The sequence below is a fragment of the Podarcis muralis genome, chromosome 12 (assembly GCF_964188315.1).
Source record: "Podarcis muralis chromosome 12, rPodMur119.hap1.1, whole genome shotgun sequence".
Taxonomy (NCBI): Eukaryota; Metazoa; Chordata; class Lepidosauria; order Squamata; family Lacertidae; genus Podarcis; species Podarcis muralis.
In genome coordinates, this window is record NC_135666.1 from 48,418,351 (window position 1) to 48,438,773 (window position 20,423).

At 44.5% G+C, this 20,423-nt stretch overlaps 2 protein-coding genes across 5 annotated transcripts; both read right to left on the bottom strand.

Annotated features, from left to right (window-relative positions):
* Positions 1–3,205: 3,205 nt before the first annotated feature.
* LOC144324949 (C-C chemokine receptor type 5-like) lies at positions 3,206–19,973 on the bottom strand. 4 transcript variants are annotated; one of them, XM_077916401.1, is made up of 3 exons: positions 10,559–10,690; positions 7,052–7,241; positions 3,206–4,926 (listed from the first exon to the last, which is right to left on the bottom strand). In XM_077916401.1, the coding sequence occupies exon 3, from the start codon at positions 4,898–4,900 to the stop codon at positions 3,842–3,844; it is 1,059 nt and encodes a 352-aa protein (XP_077772527.1). In that variant the 5' UTR covers positions 4,901–4,926; positions 7,052–7,241; positions 10,559–10,690; the 3' UTR covers positions 3,206–3,841. The 4 variants fall into 4 exon arrangements, with proteins under 4 accessions (XP_077772527.1, XP_077772528.1, XP_077772529.1 ...); XM_077916402.1 differs by lacking the exon at positions 10,559–10,690 and adding an exon at positions 8,956–9,251; XM_077916403.1 differs by lacking the exons at positions 7,052–7,241; positions 10,559–10,690 and adding an exon at positions 19,895–19,973.
* LOC114607426 (C-C chemokine receptor type 5-like) lies at positions 14,783–20,026 on the bottom strand. The gene is made up of 2 exons (XM_028750590.2): positions 19,895–20,026; positions 14,783–18,791 (listed from the first exon to the last, which is right to left on the bottom strand). Exon 2 carries the CDS (start codon positions 18,763–18,765, stop codon positions 17,692–17,694), a length of 1,074 nt encoding a protein of 357 aa, XP_028606423.2. The 5' UTR covers positions 18,766–18,791; positions 19,895–20,026; the 3' UTR covers positions 14,783–17,691.
* Between the last annotated feature and the right edge of the window lie 397 nt (positions 20,027–20,423).

Genomic DNA, 20,423 nt, shown 5'->3' on the forward strand with positions numbered 1-20,423 from the left:
ATATCACTTCTGAACCAGAAGTGAACATGTGGTTGTTCAGTTAACCCACTTAAAAATAAAATAAAAACCACTCCCGGTGTTGTCTGGCCCAGTGTCTTCATATAAGAGTCTCAGTAATCCATGAAGTATAAGCTTTTTTAAAAAAATAAATTGTATTAGTATTTTCCACACAACAACAACAACACGTAAGATATCTAAAAATAACAATACACAACACACAAAAATCAACATTCGAAAACTAAAGAAAACAACAACAACAACAACAAATCCATATCTTACAAGTTAATATTATAAACACTAAAACAACAAGACATTGACCAATCCCACAGCACCTCCTTTATCTCTCATTGTGTCTTCCTGTTTTCTTTATCATCTCTATACTAACATCTAGATATAAATCCCTCTTTCACAAGTATAAGCTTAATATGCAACAAGTGCTCACTAAACCAGAGCCCCCAAACTTCAGCAGCAGAGCAACATCTCTGGGTCGCCCAGATTGAGGATGATTCTTTCGACAGAGTCTTTCAGTGAGTCGCTTGTCTTAAAAAAATTAATAAGCCTAAACCTAGGAGATCCTCATGTACAGGGTGGGTCCTTTAAAAGAGGACCCGTGGATATAGAGTACACATGTTCCATGGGGCCTCTTTTAAAAGACTCACCCTGTATAAAAGCATCATCATTAGGCAGCAGAGATCTTCAGAAGAGAAGCTCAGTTACCGAGGGCCAGCCCACCTATGAAGCAAGGTGGGGTGGCTGCCTCGGGTGGCGGGATCCACAGGGGCAGCAGATCTGACCTCCCAAGAAATGCACACACACACCCCACCGCTGCCGCCACAGGGGTAGCAACGGCTGCAGAATGCACCTTAGAGGCCACCTCTGCTGCCTCTATAGCAGCCTCTTGGCGAGTAGGAGGCACTGGTGGTCTCCTCCCACTCTCGAACCCAATGTACATATTTAATTCCCCTTCTTCCTTCTTCCCTGGCAGGGTGTGTGCGCCATTTTGTGGTTCGCCTCAGGTGGCAAAATGTATTGGGCTGGGTTCTGTAGTTACCACGTATGAGGTGATGACTTGGGCCCAATTCATCTATGCCTCTCTAACCAGCAGGGGATCCCATGTCATGGGTGAAAGCTCCCAAATATCAAAACCTGAGTAATAATACTACACAGGATGCACACAATGACTGGCTTTCATCCCACTTGCATGGTTCTTGGATTTATGCCTTCCTTCATGACTAGGGGCAGAATCTAAATTAAATATTTTAAAACTATTTAATTGAAGGATGCTATGGAAATGTTTAGGGATGCGGGTGGCACTGTGGGTTAAACCACAGAGCCTAGGACTTGCCGATCAGAAGGCCGGCGGTTCAATCCCCGCAACGGGGTAAGCTCCCGTTGCTCGGTCCCTGCTCCTGCTAACCTAGCAGTTCGAAAGCACGTCAAAGTGCAAGTAGATAAATAGGTACCGCTCCGGCGGGAAGGTAAACGCCATTTCCATGTGCTGCCCTGGTTCGCCAGAAGCGGCTTAGTCATGCTGGCCACATGACCCGGAAGCTGTACGCCGGCTCCCTCGGCCAATAAAGCGAGATGAGCGCCGCAGCCCCAGAGTCGGTCATGACTGGACCTAATGGTCAGGGGTTCTTTTACCTTTACCTTTAGGGAAATGTTTTAAACAAGGAAACTAAACATTTCATGCAGACAGTTTGCACATGAAGGTGGTTCTTCCAGGGTAAGGCTCATCCATTGCACTCCGGGTGTGCTGACTCCTGTGATTTTTCCAAATGCAGGAAACTCGACTGCATAATTTGCTGGATAGCTCAGTTGGGTAAGGCATGGTGCTGATAAGGCCAAGGTCTCAGGTTCAATCTCCATAAGGGGGATATTGCTGCATTGCAGTGGGTTGGTCTAGATGATCCTCAGGGTCCCTTCCAATTCTATGATTCTAGGAGAACAGGATGCTGAACTACATGGTCTACGAGTAGGTACTGTGTCTGCATATGTGAAAGCAGAGAAAAGTGGAACAGGTCTCAATCCTCAATCGTCACATGTAGAAAAGACTCAAATGGTGCATTTTCAGAAAAAGACAATGTGCTAGAACCTCTTCATCCCTATTCCGAATCCAGGACAGAGAGAAATTAGGAACATGCCATCAAATAGAGGCTGTAGTGTAGCCTTATTAGACTTTACCGATTGGTGGGGTCTGCGTTGCTCCCGGACGGGAGGAAGGAAGTCAAATGACACCGAGGTTTGGTTCAGAGAAAGAGTTTATTCTGCTCTCCAGATAGCAGAAGGCACTTGCATGGTCAGTTCACAGCAAGTCCAAAGAAATGAGAGATTCCATGCAGTATATATATCCTCCAGGCACCCTCTCCCCCCTTCCCCAGGAATCCAACCACGTCAGCTTATACACGTAAGTTGACATCCATGACCATAAACAGTTGTTCCTGTTCTGGCACTCTTGACCATAAAAGGTTGTTCCTGTTCCTATACTCTTATCTCGGGGCAGGAGGTCACCAACTCTAAGAGCACTCCTGGCGCCGTTCCCGGGTCTCTTGTCAGACCTGACAAAGTCTGTGTGTCTTTGTGGTCAGGATGTAAGATAAGACCCAGACGTGCCATCCCTGCTCTACTTGGAACTGGCAAGGCCATCCATTGCCGTCACGGACTGATAAAGGAGAGGGCTTTGAGTACTTGTTTATACAGCTGGCTTTCTGTTTATACATTGACTCAAGAGCTCAAGTTAATGCATTTTAGAAATGCTCCCTTGGAGAAGGAAAAATGTGGATTTTGGGTCCCGTTTCAGACTGACTGCACAGAAACCCATTCCTTCAGTAGAACTGGTGGAAGAATATTCCCCTCCATCCACTACTTGAACAGCACGCAGAAGGCATACATCTAGCAAGTAGGATTGGAGCTTGTTCCTGGACCAATGCAAAGGATTCTCTGTTTACATTTTGTGCAGGGTACTGACCTTCTCCTACCCTTTGTCAGACAAGAAGAAGTAAATAATGGTTTGATGTACCTTAATGGCTTAAGATCTGTTCTCCAAAGAAGCCAAAAGTTTAGGTGTACGAGTAGTGACAGACAGTGGTGTATGAAGTACAGGATCTCATCATGGCATTCCCTGTAATCCCACTCCCAAGGAGGATTCCAAACAGGCAAGCAACAGTGTTGATCTATTATAAAATAATATACACTCTCCCAAAGGTGGCATAATACAAAATTTATTAGGATCAGCATGACTGCAGTTGTATACAGAGTTCACTGGTAGTAGGTTCTATTGAATTTGGTGGTGCTTAACATGGAGGAAGTTCCAGCTTCACTTCAGTTAAATGATCCTATGGTAGCAGAAAAACACAACCTGAAGCCCTGGATCAACTGCTGCCTATCTAAGTAGAAAGTAATGGGTTAATGGATCACCTAAGACAGCTTCAAATGCTCATATGAACCTACCAAGGAAGACCAAATGTTGATGGATGCATTTAATTAACATCCTGTGCTTCATGGTCCTTGGATCAGATTCTGTATCTCATATTGAAAGAAGTCCTATATGAAGTGTCTTCACCTTCCAAACACAACTGGTTTCTATTTATACATGCACAATCTTTTCAGTCATTTGTGTGAGTGGTTATGCAACACCTATAATAGCGGGTTAGTTCACCAGAATGTGTCTCACCAAATCTGCCTGCTTCCTTCCCCCATGAGATTTCTAAGTGGGAAGGGGAGATGAAATGGTGTCCTTCTAAAGATCATAGGCTATCATTTCTCTCTCCCTCCTAGCAGTCTGGCATACTTCTCCCAGACATACCAACTAAACTATTTGCAAATAAAACTGGAAATCACTTCACAAACCAACAGAAATGTCATGTTCTGTTGAACTGGTATAGGACGAAGTAGAGCGGTCTAAATGAGGCTGACGACGGCCTGAACAGAGAAGAGCTAACATACACCTCTGGGAAAAAATAGAGAGATATTTCCTAAATTTTTCTCCCACAAAGGCATAGATCACAGGGTTGATGCAACAGTGGATCATAGCGATTGCTTCTGTCACAGCAATGGCTACAGATAACTTTCCCTCACAATCATTTTTTAAGCCACATGAGAAAATTGAATCTTGATAGGTCTGCAACAAAAGAGTGACGTTGTATGGCATCCACAAAAGGAAGTAAACAATCATGATGACAGAAATAAGCTTGACAGCCTTCTGCTTTCTCTCATTTCTAACCTTAATCAAAATGTTTATAATCTGCATGTAGCAGAAGACAATGATGACTGCGGGAAGGGCTAGGCCCAAAATGAACTTCATTAAAGTTAGAAATTGCTTCCATTCTTTTTCTTTTTCTGAGGGATAATGAATGGTACATTTGTAGTTCCCTGATTCCTTTTGAACATGGTGAAATATAAATTCTGGCACAGAGGCGAATAAGGCCACCACCCACGTGACGACGCTTGTGAGGGTGCCATAGGTGATCGTCCTGGCTTTTAATGCGAACACTGCGTGGACGATGGCCAGGTATCTATCAATTGTCAAAAGGATGATAAAAAAACTTCCGCTGTAGAAGCCTACACAATAGACCCCAGAGAGAATTCTGCACATTGTATCTCCAAATACCCACTCGCGGGCTGCATAATGAGCCCAAAATGGGAGCGAGAAGATAAAAAGCAAGTCTGAGATGGCTAAATTGAGCAGGTAGATATCAGTCATGTTCTTGAGTTTCTTGTATCTGATGAGAATCAGCACCACCAGTGAGTTGCCCAGCAGGCCACATATGAACACCAAAGAGTAAAGCGGTGGCACAAAATTAGACGCAAATGTTTTCCCCTTCTCGCTGTGAACTGGGGCTGTATCCGGACCATAGTCAAAAGTTGTTTCATCGTCTGGCATCATGGAAAAATTGTCCATCTTGCTTGTCACAGAATATGAAGAATCTATGTAGATGACATAGGAAACAACAATTAAATAAAACAGCAAAATAATGTATTTTTAATCAATGGTAATATTGAATATTTAGTCTGCTGATGAGGATCAGTATATAGCCAAATATAAACAACAAAGATTAAAGCAGTGACAGAAAATGGGGAATGCACTGATGTTAAGAATTAAACCATGCATTTTAATCCGTGATAATGCTAAATATGTGGTCTGTTGCTGTGGATTAGTGTATCGTCCAGCAGACTAAACATAAATGATAAATATTAAAGCAGTGACAAAAGATGGGGAATAAACTCATGTGAAGATACTGGCATAAAACCTTCTAAATGGCTGTCTGAGCAGCTCCTCCTCCTGAATCAATTCAATGGAATCCAGGAAACCTTCTTATACTGAATTAGAACACTGGTATTATCTACAATAACCAGCAGCAGGAATCATAGAATCTTAGAGTTGGAAGAGACCCCAACGGTCATCTAGTCCAACCCCCTGCAACGCAGGAAACTCAGCTAAAGAATCCAGTACAGGATAAAAACCTCCAAGGAAGGAGAGTCCATAAGGCTCCTAAGAGAGGCTGCAAGAACTCACAAAGGATTCAGACAGGAGTCTATTTGAGGTCCTCAGGGATTGAAACAGGGACCTTTTGCCTCCAAAGCAAATGACTGAGCTTCATTTCTGCCATATGGAATAATACATGGGAGATATACCATTGGAAATTGGGGTGGGGGGGCTTAGCCCTTGGTCAGTACAGTGGTACCTCGGGTTAAGTACTTAATTCGTTCTGGAGGTCCGTTCTTAACCTGAAACTGTTCTTAACCTGAAGCACCACTTTAGCTAATGGGGCCTCCTGCTGCCACTGCACCACCAGTGTGCGATTTCTGTTCTCATCCTGAAACAAAGTTCTTAACCCGAGGTAATATTTCTGGGTTAGTGGAGTCTGTAACCTGAAGCGTATGTAACCCAAAGCATATGTAACCCGAGGTACCACTGTATCTATGAGAACCTAAGTTTCCTGTGCACATTAAGAGCATTTGGGTTAATGAAAAGCAGAACTTTGTGATAACTTTAAATGTTACCATATAACTGGTTGCGTGTCAAGGTCCCCAAGCCACCCCTCAAATAACTCACAACACACAAATAAATTTTTTAAAGGTTTTTGGCATAATTTTGGCCACAACTTTATTGAAATACATAAATGTGAGTGCTTGTTTAGGCATAGGTTAAGACTATCTGTCCCCCCTGCCTGGGGACAGAACTGACTTCCGGGCACCACCGAAAGCCAGTAAGGGAAAACAATATTGGGGAGAAATAGAGCTGAGGCACAGACCCTCACCTCTCCCCGCATGCTCCCCGGGGCTTGCCGGCCCTAGCCCCATTCCAGGGATTCGGACGAAAAGATAGCAAGTCCCTGGATTCCTTTAACGGAATTCCCTTTCCGCAGCAACCATGGAGGGGCAGGCCCAGCAAATCCTAACCCCTCCTCCAACCAATTGATAACCAATGCCTAAGTGCAACCTTACAAGTTGTGACGATTTGCTACGCAGTAGGCAAAAACCAAATGGCCCAGCCAATCAGCCGGATGGACAAAATTCCTACCAGGCCCCTGCCCCAATGGCAGACGACACCATGACAGGCATAGCAAGGTCAACGCAAAACCCATAAAATTAGGGCGGGTGGGTGGGTGATCCGCTGCACGCAGCGAAAGAGAAAGCTCCAAGCTGCGTTCACAGGATTAAAAACATCCAATCCCTCCCACCATATTGCAACATAGGATTTACCCCAGCAACCCAGCCACCCAATCGTTGCCACAGGCTTCCTTAGTAATCCTGCCTGGCAACAGAGGGGTAGCCTGGTGGACCCCACCGCAACACGTGCTCTCCATGAGGGAGAACACGCTTTACCATATAACTGGTAAAAATGATAAAAAGTTGGGTGTCTATAGGACTAGGTAAACCAATATGTGTCCATAAGTCCCATTGAATTCAATGCTGGGCTTTCTCCTGGAAAAGTGTCTATAGAATTGGGACCTGTTTCCTTCATTCATTCAGAGTTCTGTATAGTGTTATCTGGCTTTTGTGGTAGCCAAGGCATGTAGCTTCTAAGTAAAATGTTAGTATCACTTACCCTGCAATTGGTAGAATCCAGCACAGGAGGTGAGAATTCAAGGACTTTGATTACCCAAACCTCTCCTGACTATTGAAACAGTCAGTTTATTTCCCTTGCAATTCCAAATCACTGTCGTGAGCTGTGCAAATCTTAGAGCAGCTGTTTGGGAAATGCTCAATGCTGCTGATTCTGTTTTCTGGGCCGCCAGCTGTAAGAAATGATAAAAAGTTGGGTGTCTATAGGAGGAGCAGGAGTTCTAAAAACAGGCTGGCTGCAAGTCCTTCATGTACATCCAGCAGTTTCCGTGGAATGGCAGGGAAGGGGAGTCTTTGGTCCAAGTCTGGGTGTAGGACAGGGATGCGTAGACTGTGTTCGGCAAGCCAGATCCAGCCCACCAAGCCAGACCAAGTCGCCCTCGCAGCTTTGGGCAGCTCCAGGCTGGTGGTTTTGTGGCTGAATTCTGCAACGTGTCATTGGCACAATAATAGTGCATTTGTGGTGGACTGTCAACGCATCAGTGTCTTTTATCAGCTATTCCCTGATGCTTCCTTCCCCAATACTACTATATTATCGCTGCCTGCCATTGCAGCTGAACCAAAAAAGCTTCGCTCAGTCTAGAATTAGAGATGCGGAGTTCTAGCAAAGAAGAAGGAATTCCCAGGGGTCTTCTGCTGTCACACTGAGGTTTGCAGCCACAGTTTTATCATACGGTATTGATTTATGTTGCGGTGTTCATTCTGCATTTCACTAAGGAAGTCATGAAGGCGGGATGCACAGCAAAAATACAGGGCTGGGAATTGCATCGATAAAGCCTCATCATAACAAAAGAGGGAGGAAATCTCCCAAACTGGAGTGGCTGGTTAGCTCTCCAGATGTTATTGAATGCCAGCTTCCACCTGCCCCAGCCCACTTGGCCAAATGCCAGGGGAAATGGGAGGCCAGTTTCCCCATCCCTGGCCAAAAGTCATTGCAGCCCCAGCAGACTAGGGCTCAAGGACTTGGCAAAATCACTACTAATAATTTTTAATAATAATTTTATTACTTATACCCCGCCCATCTGGCTGGGTTTCCCCAGCCACTCTGAGCGGCTTACAGCATATATAAAAACATAGTAAAACATTAAGGATTAAAAACTTCCCCAAACAGGGCTGCCTGTTAAGATTTCATTGCTTTCCTGAGCTTATTTAGCTTATTACATTGGAAACACAACTGAGAAAGGCATCATTCTAACACTAACCAGATTTACCTCTAAAGGATATTGATTCCCACACTCAAAGCTAATTTAGGAGGTTGACATCCTCTTGGTTAGCAGTATGCTCCACCATTCTTGTTTCTTTTATTTTTGCAACTATCCCACGAGATAGATAGGACAAGTTACATCCACATGCAGCCATATGTAATACCACTAGGCATCCCAAATAGGGCTTCATTGCAATTAGGGATGGAGGATAAATTTTATTTGGTTTCCATTTAAAGCAGAAATTATCAAATTCACACTTTCCAAAACATTACGAGAACCGAAAATCTTGCAGCCTTCAAAATCCACACATTTGAATTTTTGTGATAGAGTTCTCCGGCCAAACAACACTAATAAAAATGCATAAATTAGGGGAAAGTGCCTATAAAAACAAACACGTTTGTTGAACTAGTTACAAAACGGGGGGAATGCTTGCAAAAATGTGTACGTTATTCAAAACTGATTGTAAAAAAAATATGGTTTGTTAGGAGGAATTCGCACTAAAATTCTGAAGAATTTTCACGAGGATTGGTTTTGTTTTTAATCACAAAGAAGAACTGCATCTAGGACTGAATAACTGAGAAACCAAAACCGACAGATTCTTTCACCCCCAGCGCGCGATAAAGGACTGAATGAGATGAACGAAGTCAATTCAAATAAAACCATGGTACTTTGAAGCACTCACCCTATTAGTTATAGGAAACAACACCAGCAGAACATCTGCCAAACTGATTGCTTGCTTGACTGATCAATGGGAGTCTTGATTGCAGGGCAGGCTAAAATGTGCCCCCTCTCCAGTGTGGCAGATGGCTGCTCAGTAGACTGTACCACAGTGTTAATTTCCTTTTCCTGCCCCTCCTTTCAAAAGTTCATGCAGAAGTACCTTAAAAATAGGTCTTCCTTTCTGTCCTTCTCTGTTCAGTTAACAAATATCTGCATTTCAGGATGAAGGTCTAGGGCTTTCCTTCCAACGATAAGAGCCACAAACAGATCTTCTGCAAAATTGTTGAGATTTAAACCTGTTTGTGTTTGTCAGTGATATTTGGGCTGTTTTGAATATTTTTGATATTTTGATGTTCCAAAGTGTAATATTATATATTCCAGATTCCCAAACTGATGAAAAACACAAGGTGCTGAGGTCTTCCACCCACCACTTGCAAAAGGGATGGGGGAGAAAATTGGTTGAGTTTGCAAACCATTGTGATTCAGACTTCCCAAAATAATGCATGAACTGAAATGCAGGTCTCCTTCAAAATTCACACTTTTCCAAAGTTTGGAATGCAGTTCTCCAATCAAAAAACGTGGGCAAAAGGCATGTGTTAGCAGACTAAAGGTAAACGTAAAGGGACCCCCGACCATTAGGTCCAGTCGTGACCGACTCTGGGGTTGCGGTGCTCATCTCACTTTACTGGCCGAGGGAGCCGGCATACAGCTTCCGGGTCATGTGGCCAGCATGACCAAGCCACTTCTGGTGAAACCAGAGCAGCGCACGGACACACCGTTTACCCTCCCGCTGGAGCGGTACCTATTTATCTACTTGCACTTTGACGTGCTTTCGAACTGCTAGGTTGGCAAGAGCAGGGACTGAGCAACGGGAGCTCACCCTGTCGCAGGGATTCGAACCGCCGACCTTCTGATTGGCAAGTCCTAGGCTCTGTGGTTTAACCCACAGTGCCACCTGCGTCCCATGTTAGGAGACTATGTGTGTGGAAATTCATATATTTGTGACAAAAATATACAAAATGCATAATATTAAGCTAAAATTGCTTGCTAATGTCAGGAAGTTAGGTCATGCATGCAGAATGTGTAAAAGAAAGAAGGATGGAGGTGTTTGAGAATTTTAATGAGAACGTGTTTGAAAAAAATCACAAGCTGATGCAGAAATGTAGTGAATTGTACTTACAGTTCCAAAAATGAGTAGGAGAAACTGCTCTGGAGGTTGCAGTCTTAGCTGCAAAGATTCAACATGCTGGTTCAATGCAATTTGTTATCTTAGTCACTCATTATTATGAACTAGCCAAGAGTCATGAATATGTTTCGGTGGGGACACAAAGGATGTACTGATTGATTCAGAAGATTTATACCACCACCTCTTCAAACTTCAGAGGCTCCCACAATGGCTTACAGGTGGATAAAAATAACACCATCACAACCCTCAAGCTTACAATTGAAAAGGACAAAACACAAAGAGAAGAAAGGGTGGGGAAGGAAGGAGGAAACGTACAAAGTCAGGTACAAAATTCACACAAATGCAACCCCCCCTCCCTGCATTACTCAGATTAACTCACCAATTTACAAAGGTGCTTGCCTTTAAAATATGATGGTGAAAGCTGGATTATTTGGAACAGGCACGTTGTGGAAACCAGAAACAAACAGCCCTTTCCTGTGGGTAGAAAAGTTTGTTCTGCAAATTTCTAGTGGAAAAACGTGACTCCTTAAAATCAAGAATTAGTTCCCTTATTCTAACAGCAATGATTTGCCTGGTCAGCAACATCTGTTTCCGTACCCCTGCAGAGGATTTTGAAAACGACAAAGTATCTTACTAGACTTTCATTGCACAATTTTGAGTTGCTGTTTATGCTGAATGGCAAAAATACCAAAAGCAATCAAATGAAGTCTCACAGGACTGTTTATATGGGATTTTATGTGTTTTAAAATGTTCTTAAGCAGTCAGTGGCACTTTAAGTGTTTTCTTATTTTCCCCCCTTTTTGCTCTGTTGGGGAGGGTGGGGTGGATATCCGGTTGGGGATTAATTTTAGTATAACTGCTGTTTTTTTATTGTTTTATTGGTTGTTGTATAGTTTGCATTTTGTTTTTAAGGGGCGGGATCAGGGCTGCCTGGGAGTGGGCCCCAGCCAATAGAATGGCTGGGGCAAGTTCCACGGGGGGGGGGGGGATGCACTGGGACATCCGATCTCAGTGATCATGGGCAGGAGGAGGAATTATGCTAAGACCAGACCATGTCATTACCGAGGAGGCAGGCTTAGTCATTGTTTGAAGACTATCCCTGCCTCCAGGTCTGGTCTTGACCGGATGAATACTAGAATCAACAAGGGAAACCCACATGACATGAAGGTGTTGCTGTGCAATGCTAGGTCAATGATTCATAAGACCACTGTCATCCATGACTTGATCATGGATGGAGGACTTGACCTGGCATGTGTAACAGAGACTTGGTTGGATGAAGCAGATGGTCCTGTCCTAACTGCTGCTTGTCCACCAGGTTTCTCTTACACACAGCAACCCAGGTCATATGGATGGGGGGGGGGGTTTGCAGTGATTTTTAGGAAGTCACTAGCTTGCACCAGGCGTCCTACTGGGAAGACCCAGTTCTCTGAGTGGATGTTCTGGAAGTTGGGCAATAGGGGCAGTACAGGATTTCTTTTGGTGTACCGACCTCCCCGCTGCACCAAGGATTCCCTGCCTGAGCTGCCTCAGGTCATGGCGGATGTTCTCCTGGAGACACCTAGTTTGGTTGTCCTAGGGGATTTTAACATCCATGCCGACATGACCTTACAAGGGGCTGCTCAGGACTTCGTGGAAAGCATGGCCTCCATGGGGCTGTCCCTGAATAAGTCTGGCCCAACTCATAGTGATCTGACACTAAGTAAAAGTGAAACAAAAGAAGTGCCATGGTCAGATCACTTCCTGGTGCAACTGGACTTCTCCCTTCCCCTATGCAGGGAGGTGGGGCCAATTTGGGTGGTCCATCCCTGCCACTTAATGGATCCAAATGATTTCCAGAGAGTGGTAGGGGATGCTTTATCCCATATTGATAGCCTTTCAGCTGGTGGCCCGCTGGAATGCGGAGTTAACCAGGGCTATCGGCTGTCTGGCTTCGAAGCACCCTCTCCGATTGCATGGAGCCCGGACAGCACCGTGGTTTCCTCTGGAGCTGAGAGTGAGGAAACAATCGCTGAGATGGCTTGAGCGCCGGTAGCAGAAAACTGATTCTGAATCAGACCAGACATGGGTTAGAGCTCAAGGTTGAGCCTACCAAGTGGTGATAGCAACGGCGAAGAAGACTTTCTTCACCGCCTCTATTGCATCTGCAGAAAATAGTAGCAGGAGACTTTTTCAGGTGGTTCGCAATTTAACAGAACCATCTTTACCATCAGGGCCTTATAAAGACCCCAAGATCTCCTACAACAATATTGCAAAGTTTTTTTTGCAGATAAAGTCGCTCAGATTCGGAAGGAGGTAGACACCACCGTAGGAGCAGGGCCGGGGCGATAGAGTGCTAGAGCCCTGTCTGGTCAAGTTGCATGGAATCAATCTCAATCCATTACCCCCAAGGATGTGGACAGGCTGCTTGGACGTGTGAAACCAACCACCTGTCTCCTTGATCCTTGCCCATCCTGGCTAATAAAAGCAAGCTGTGAAGGGCTGGGCGATGGACTCTGCAGGGTGGTGAATGCTTCCCTCTGTGAGGGAGCGTTCCCAGACCTGCTGAAAGAGGCGGTCATTAAACCGCTTCATAAAAAAAATATTTAGACCCGGCCAGTATGGCCAACTATCACCCAGTCTCAAATGTTCCATTCTTGGGCAAGGTGATTGAGCGGGTGGTTGCTGAACAACTCCAGGCACGCCTGGAGGATGCGGACCATTTGGATCCCTTCCAGTCGGGATTCAGGCCTCATCATGGGACTGAAACTGCCTTGGTCGCGCTGGTTGATGATCTCCAGCGGGCTAGGGACAAAGGTAAGAGCTGTTTCCTAGCATTGCTTCCTGTAACTGTGGAGACAGAGCATAGCCACATGGCTAGTAGCCTTCAATAGCCCTCTGCATGAATTTGGTGGCCATCACTGCCTCCCGCAGGAATGAGTTCCATGATTTAACTACACACCTCATGAAGAGGTGCTTTATTTCATCTGTCCCGAATCTTTGAACATTCTGCTCCATTTGACATCCACAAGTTCTATTGCTACGAGACAGGGAGAGAAACCTTTCTCTTTCCACTTGTCTTCATGCCATGTCACTGTCAGGTTTAGCAGTTCTCCCACACAAGACACGACACACCGGCAGTTCGACTAGCTGAGGTTTATTTATCAACAACGGGCTTTCAGCAATCTGAGCTTCCCACAACTCATACCTCACTGTCAGAGTCAGTTGACTCGACTGGCATCTGGCCCTTCCCAAGGCCAGATATACGCCAAGCCCACCCCCACTTTCTGCTGGTCTACCTTTGTTCTAATCACTTGCTCCGCCTCCTACTTCTTGGAGACTCAGGTGCAGCCAATTCCTCCTCCTCTGGAGTTGAATCCAACCCCTATGACCACCTGCATCCTGCTCCTTCATCTCTGTGCTGCTGCGAAAACTTACAGGCAGCAATTCAGAGCGAGAAGGGCTTATCTCACTTTCGTGGTGTGAATGAACCAAGTTCCTGTTTTCCTCTGCTTCTTCCTCCCCCTCTGTTGAGTCCTCTCTGCCAGCCATGTCTCCGACAGTCATGTCTCCTCTTCTATCTTACTTCCCTTCCTCTAAACCTGTGGTTCCCAACATGGGGCACACAATGCACGGGGGGCAATTTGATATTTAAGGGGAGCAATTTGAGAATGAGTTATTAACAATTAATGGTCTTTTAGGCTTCCTCCACATGAATAGGAGATCACTTTTTGAATAATAAGAATTATATGTCACGGGGGGGGGGGGCACCAGGATTTTAGACATGCTGTCATGAATGAGACAGCTCCCAGTGAAGGTTTGTAGCCAACTGAAGGAAACAGCCAGGTACAGAGAGAGTTAACTGTCATGCAGGCTGAGCAACTCCTCCGCCCCTTGGAATGCCGGATGATAAGGGAATGACTGAGAGCGGGAGGGAACCCAGCCAAAGCTCTCGGGAAGTTCCAACAGGCGGGAACAGAGAAGGAAGTAGTCTGTCAGAACAGGAAGAGATTGGAGCTGATCCAGTCCCTCCTAAGAGTCGGCCAAGGGGACTGCTGTTAGACAAGAAGCAGAACAAAAGACGTAAGATATGCAAGTTCAATATCTTTTGCAAAACCCAGAAGGAATCTTCAGAAGGGTCATCTTGAGTAATGATGCTGGCGGCTTTGTCACAGCTGTCCAGAGCTATCTGTTTGTTTTTGCAATAAATCCTCCTTTTTAATTAGCTACGCTTACTGTGTTATCAAGCTGGGAACCTGGATTCCTGATAGATGCTTAGGTGGGCCATGGCCAAAAAAAGGTTGGGAATCACTGCTCTAAACTAAAAATCCCCAAATGCAGCAACATTTCTTCATAGGCCATCATACTCTCCAACAGCTATCCTATGAAAATAGGGATGTCCAATTCAATAATAATAATAATAATTTTACTATTTATACCCCACCCTTCTGACTGGGTTGCCCAAGCCACTCTAGGCATCTTCCACAGTATATAAAAACATAACAACACATTATTATTTTTTAAAAAAACTTCTCTATACAGGGCTGCCTTCAGGTGTCTTCTAAAGGTGTAAAAAGGCAAACAGCTGTATTAATACATTGTGAAATAATGCAGACTCTCCCAAAGATAGCACAATACACAATTTATTAGGGTCAGCATGGCTGTAGTTGTATACAGAGTAAAGGAGGAGTAAGTTCCATTGAACTCAATGGTGCTTTACACGCAGAAGGTTCCAACTTCAGTCCTTGACGTCTTCACTTATAGGGCCTTCTGGTAGCAGGACTTGAGAAAAACTCAGCCTGAAGTCCAGGATCAATTGCTGCTTATCCAAGTAGACAATACTGGGTTGATGGACCAAGAATCTAACACTGCCAATGGTAGCTTCAAATGTTCATATGCACCTATCCAGGGCTGAATGTCTCCCTCTGGTAGAAGATCAGGTAACAGAGGAACTATTGATCATCCTGGGCATCACGGTACTTGGAGCAAGTTCTGAGAGAAGGACTATCTGAGTCCAATAGGCTTCCGCAAAAGTCTTTCCTGGGTGGTGCCCTTAGTCATCTTTCAACAGAAATTGAATAATGTCGAGTACAGCATGTTGACAGGGTTGTTTTCTGCCTTGACCTCAGTGACCAAAATTGCATCTATATGTCCTTTAAACATGATGGGTGACGTCCTGGAAATCTGCAGAGATGTGGATATTTCCAACTATAGCACCTGTTAAACTGGATATAACTCTGATTTGCCATTCCCCCAGGAAAATACAGTTTTAATATGGACAGGACTTAAAGATAATAATAATAGAATCCTGTATTTATCTTACCATGTCATTATCTCACAGGGAAACCACATGTGTAAGGGAGTTACAGCAGTCTCATTTAAAAACAACAACTAAAGTTTTGGGAAGATGCAGTGGTGAATGGAGGAGCTTCTGATGGGTGGAGAGAGAGGCAGCATGATTCTTTGCCTTTCCCCTTCCAACTACTTTTTCTGCTCCATCTATCCTCAACTAGATTCTCTCCTGGTTGGATTGCAGGGCAGGTTCATGAGAATAAGCCTTGCTCAGAGTTTTGACCTGGCCGTTCCCTTTGTCAAACAGGAAAAAACTAATCATGGTTTGATGGACCTTAATGGCTTAAGATCTCTTCTCCAAAAAACTCAAAAGTTTAGGAATATGAGCAGTGCCTGACAGAGGTGTAGGTAGTACAGGAGCCCATTATGACATTTCCCAAAACCCCAGGATGACAAACAGCTCCTGTGCTGATCTATTATAAAATAGCATACACTCTCCCAAAGGTGGCATAATACAGAATTTATTAGAATCAGCGTGACTGCAGTTATATACAGAGTGAACTGGGAGGAGGTTCCATTGAATTTGGTGGTACTTAAATGTTCTAACTTCAGTCCTTGACATCTTCACTTATAGGACCTTCTGGTAGCAGGACCTGAGAAAAACTCAGCCCTGGATCAGCTGCAGCCTATCCAGGTATTGGATTAATAATGGACCAATGTTCTGATCCACTTAAGGCTGCTTCAGATGTCCATATGAACCTGTCCAGGACTTAATGTCTCCCTATATTGGAAGAGGGACACGGGTGGCGCTGTGGGTTAAACCACAGAGCCTAGGACTTGCCGATCAGAAGGTCGGCGGTTCAAATCCCTGCGACGGGGTGAGCTCCTGCTCCTGCCAACCTAGCAGTTCGAAAGCACCTCAAAGTGCAAGTAGATAAATAGGTACCGCTCCAGCGGGAAGGTGAACGGTGTTTCTGTGCGCTGCTCTGGTTCGCCAGAAGCGTCTTAGTCATGCTGGCCCCATGACCCGGAAGCTGTACGCCGGCTCCCTCGGCCAATAAAGCGAGATGAGTGCCGCAACCCCAGAGTCGGTCACGACTGGACCTAATGGTCAGGGGTCCCTTTACCTTTACCTATATTGGAAGACCAGATAATGGCAGAGATAACTCATTAACATCCTGGGCTTCATGATCCATTTCTGCATCTCATATTGAGAGAAATTCAATAGGAATTGTCTTCACTTTCCCAATAGAACTGACTTCCAAAGCGAAGGTTCGGCATTTATTTCTACAAGCTCAGTATTTTTCAACAATTTGCATGAGCAGTTTTTCACCACCTATCATAACAGGAATTGTAGTACATCAAAATACGTCTCACCAGATCTGCCTGCTCCCACGGGAGCCCCAAGGGGGAAGGACGCGAGAACGGTTTCCCTCCAAAGGTCATAGGGTATCCTAACACATCGTTTTCATCTTCCCCTTAGCAGTCTGACATACTTGGGTCAGATATACCAACATAGGATTGGCATATTTCAAAAAGTGAAAATCTGGGCGCAAGAGTTGTTGAGCTTTTGCAAAATCTCAAAAACAAAGAAGCAGCTTTAAGAAAACTTGCCCCAAACTAGACTTCCGACATGAATTGCCATACGTACGGATTTGCCTGGACATTTAAGCGATTTCTTCCTGGACACTGCTATCTATACGGCCTAGGACCCTCGTACCTACGGGACCGCCTCTCCTGGTATGTCCCACAGAGGAACTTACGGTCTTCAAACAAAAACATCTTGAAGGTCCCAGGCCACAGAGAAGTTAGGCTGGCCTCAACTAGAGCCAGGGCTTTTTTGGCTGTGGCTCCGATCTGGTGGAACTCTCTGTCACAAGAGACTAGGGCCCTGTGGGACTTGACATCTTTCCGCAGGGCCTGCAAGACAGAGCTGTTCCACCAGGCCTTTGGCCAGGGCACAGCCTGACTCCCTCCTTTGGCAATCTTCACAGAACTCTAGCCCAATGGTTGCCATCAATTTGATTTGAATTAATTTTATAATGAAATGATTTTAGAATGTTGTATTATTTTATTGTTGTTAGCAGCCCTGAGCCCGGCTTCGGCTGGGGAGGGCGGTATATAAATAAAATTTATTATTATTATTATCTTCTGGCTATGTCCTGGAAATCCCGGACATATGGCAACCCTAACCAACTAAAGTCTTTAGAAAGAAAAGATGGACAAAGACAACAGGAAACCACTTCACAAACCAATAGAAATTTCATGTTCTGTTGAACTTATATAGGAGGAAGTAGACCGTTCCAAAATAGGATAATTGCGACCTGGGCAGAGCCTACAGAGAGGAGCTAACAAGCACTTTTGGAAAAATATAGAGGTATATTTCCGAAATTTTTCGCCCAGAAAGGCATAAATCACAGGGTTGATGCAACAGTGAACCAGAGCAATTACTCTTGTGACTTCAACACCGAAAGCTACCTTGCCCTCAATATTATTCTCTGAGTTAAATGAAAAAAATGAATCTTGAAAGGTCCGCAGCAAGAGAGCAATGTTGTATGGCATCCAGAAGAGGAAAAAAACAACCATGATCACAGCAATAAGCTTGAAAGCCTTCTGCTTTCTCTGATTTCTACCCTTAATCAAAATCATGATAATCCGCAGGTAACAGAAGATAATAATGACTGTAGGAATGGCTAGGCCCAAAATGAACTTCATTAAAGTTAGAAATTGCTTCCATACTTTTTCATTTTCTGGGGGATAATGAATGGTACATTCGTCTGTCTCATTTGCCTTTTGAACACGGTGAAATACAAATTCTGGCACAGAGGCTAATAAGACCACCACCCAAGTGACGACGCTTGTGAGGGTGCCATAGGTGATCGTCCTGGCTTTTAATGCGAACACTGCGTGGACGATGGCCAGGTATCTATCGATAGTCAAAAGGATGATAAAAAAACTTCCGCTGTAGAAGCCTACACAATAGACCCCAGAGAGAATTCTGCACATTGTATCTCCAAATACCCACTCACGGGTTGCATAATGAGCCCAAAATGGGAGTGAGATAATGAAAAGCAAGTCCGAGATGGCTAAATTGAGCAGGTAGATATCAGTCATGCTCTTGAGTTTCTTATATCTGATGAGGATCAGCACCACCAGTGCGTTGCCCAGCAGGCCAAATATGAACACCAGAGAGTAGAGCGGTGGCACAAAGTAAGAGGTAAATCCTTTCACATTTTTGTCAGTGACTGGCGGTTCTAGACCCGCATAGTCAAAAGTTGTCGTTATCCCATAATCTGGCATCGTGGAATAATCATCCATCTTCTCTGTCACTGAATATGAAGAATCTATATACATGAAATAAGAAACAACAATGACAAATAAACCAAGTATTTTAATCAGTTATAATGCTAAATATATAGTCTGTTGATGAGGATCGGTATACAGTGGTACCTCTGGTTACTTACTTAATTTGTTCCGGGGGTCTGTTCTTAACCTGAAACTGTTCTTAACCTGAAGCACCACTTTAGCTAATGGGGCCTCCTGCTGCTGCTGCGCCACCGCCATGCGATTTCTGTTCTCATCCTGAAGCAAAGTTCTTAACCTGAGGTACTATTTCTGGGTTAGCAGAGTCGGTAACCTGAAGCGTATGTAACCCGAGATACCACTGTATTGTCCGGCAGGCTAAATGCAAACAATAAACAGTAAAGCAGTGGCAAAATATGGAGAATAAACTCATGTTAAAGTATTGGCATAAAATCCTCTAAATTTATGTCTGACCAGCTTCTCCCCCTGAATGTCTTCACTGTTACCCAGGAAACTGGCCTATACTGAATTAGATCATTGGTCTATCCAACCATAAGAGCTCTCAAAGGATTCAGGCAGGAGTCTTTTCTATCTGAAGTGTTCAGGAACAGGGAACTTCTGCCTCTAAAGCAAATGGCCTACTACTGAGCTTCATTTCTGCCATATGGCATGGGAGATATAACATTGGAAATTTGAATTCAGTGCTGGGCTTTCTCCTGGATAAATATCTATAGGGTTGGGACCTGTTTCCTTCATTCACTCGGAGTTCTGTATAGTGGTATCTGGCTTTTGTGGTAGCCAAGGCATGTAACTACTACTACTACTACTAATTTATTTATTTATACCCCACTCAGGGCGGCTCCCAACAGAATATTAAAAACACGATATAGGTAAAATGTTAGTATCGTTCTGTTTTCTCGGCCACCAACTGTAAGAAATGATAAAAAGTTGGGTGTCTATAGGACTGGGTAAACTAATATGTGTCCATAAGTCCCATTGAATTCAATGCTGGGCTTTCTCCTGGAAAAGTGTCTCTAGATTTGGGACCTGTTTCCTTCCTTCATTCAGAGTTCTGTATCGTGGTATCTGGCTTTTGTGGTAGCCAAGGCACGTAGCTTCTAAGTAAAATGTTAGTATCACTTACCCTGCAATTGGTAAAATCCAGCACAGGAGGTGAGAATTCAAGGACTTTGATTACCCAAACCTCTCCTGACTATTGAAACAGTCAGTTTATTTCCCTTGCAATTCCAAATCACTGCCGTGAGCTGTGCAAATCTTAGAGCAGCTATTCGGGAAATGCTCAATGCTGCTGATTCTGTTTTCTGGGCCGCCAACTGTAAGAAATGATGAAAAGTTGGGTGTCTATAGGAGGAGCAGGAGTTCTAAAAACAGGCTGGCTGCAAGTCCTTCATGTACATCCAGCAGTTTCCGTGGAATGGCAGGGAAGGGGAGACTTTGGTCCAAGTCTGGGTGTAGGACAGGGATGCGTAGACTGTGTTCGGCAAGCCAGATCCAGCCCGCCGAGCCAGACCAAGTCGCCCTCGCAGCTTTGGGCAGCTCCAGACTGGTGGTTTTGTGAATGAATTCTGCAACGTGTCATTGGCACAATAATAGTGCACTCGTGGTGGACTGCCAACACATCAGTGTACTTCATTCATTTTTTTCCCTGTTGC

Excerpts from the sequence above, each read along its gene's own strand:
- LOC144324949 (XM_077916403.1), bottom strand. The coding sequence starts at position 4,900 with ATGGACAATTTTTCCATGATGCCAGACGATGAAACAACTTTTGACTAT.
- LOC114607426 (XM_028750590.2), bottom strand. The coding sequence starts at position 18,765 with ATGGATGATTATTCCACGATGCCAGATTATGGGATAACGACAACTTTT.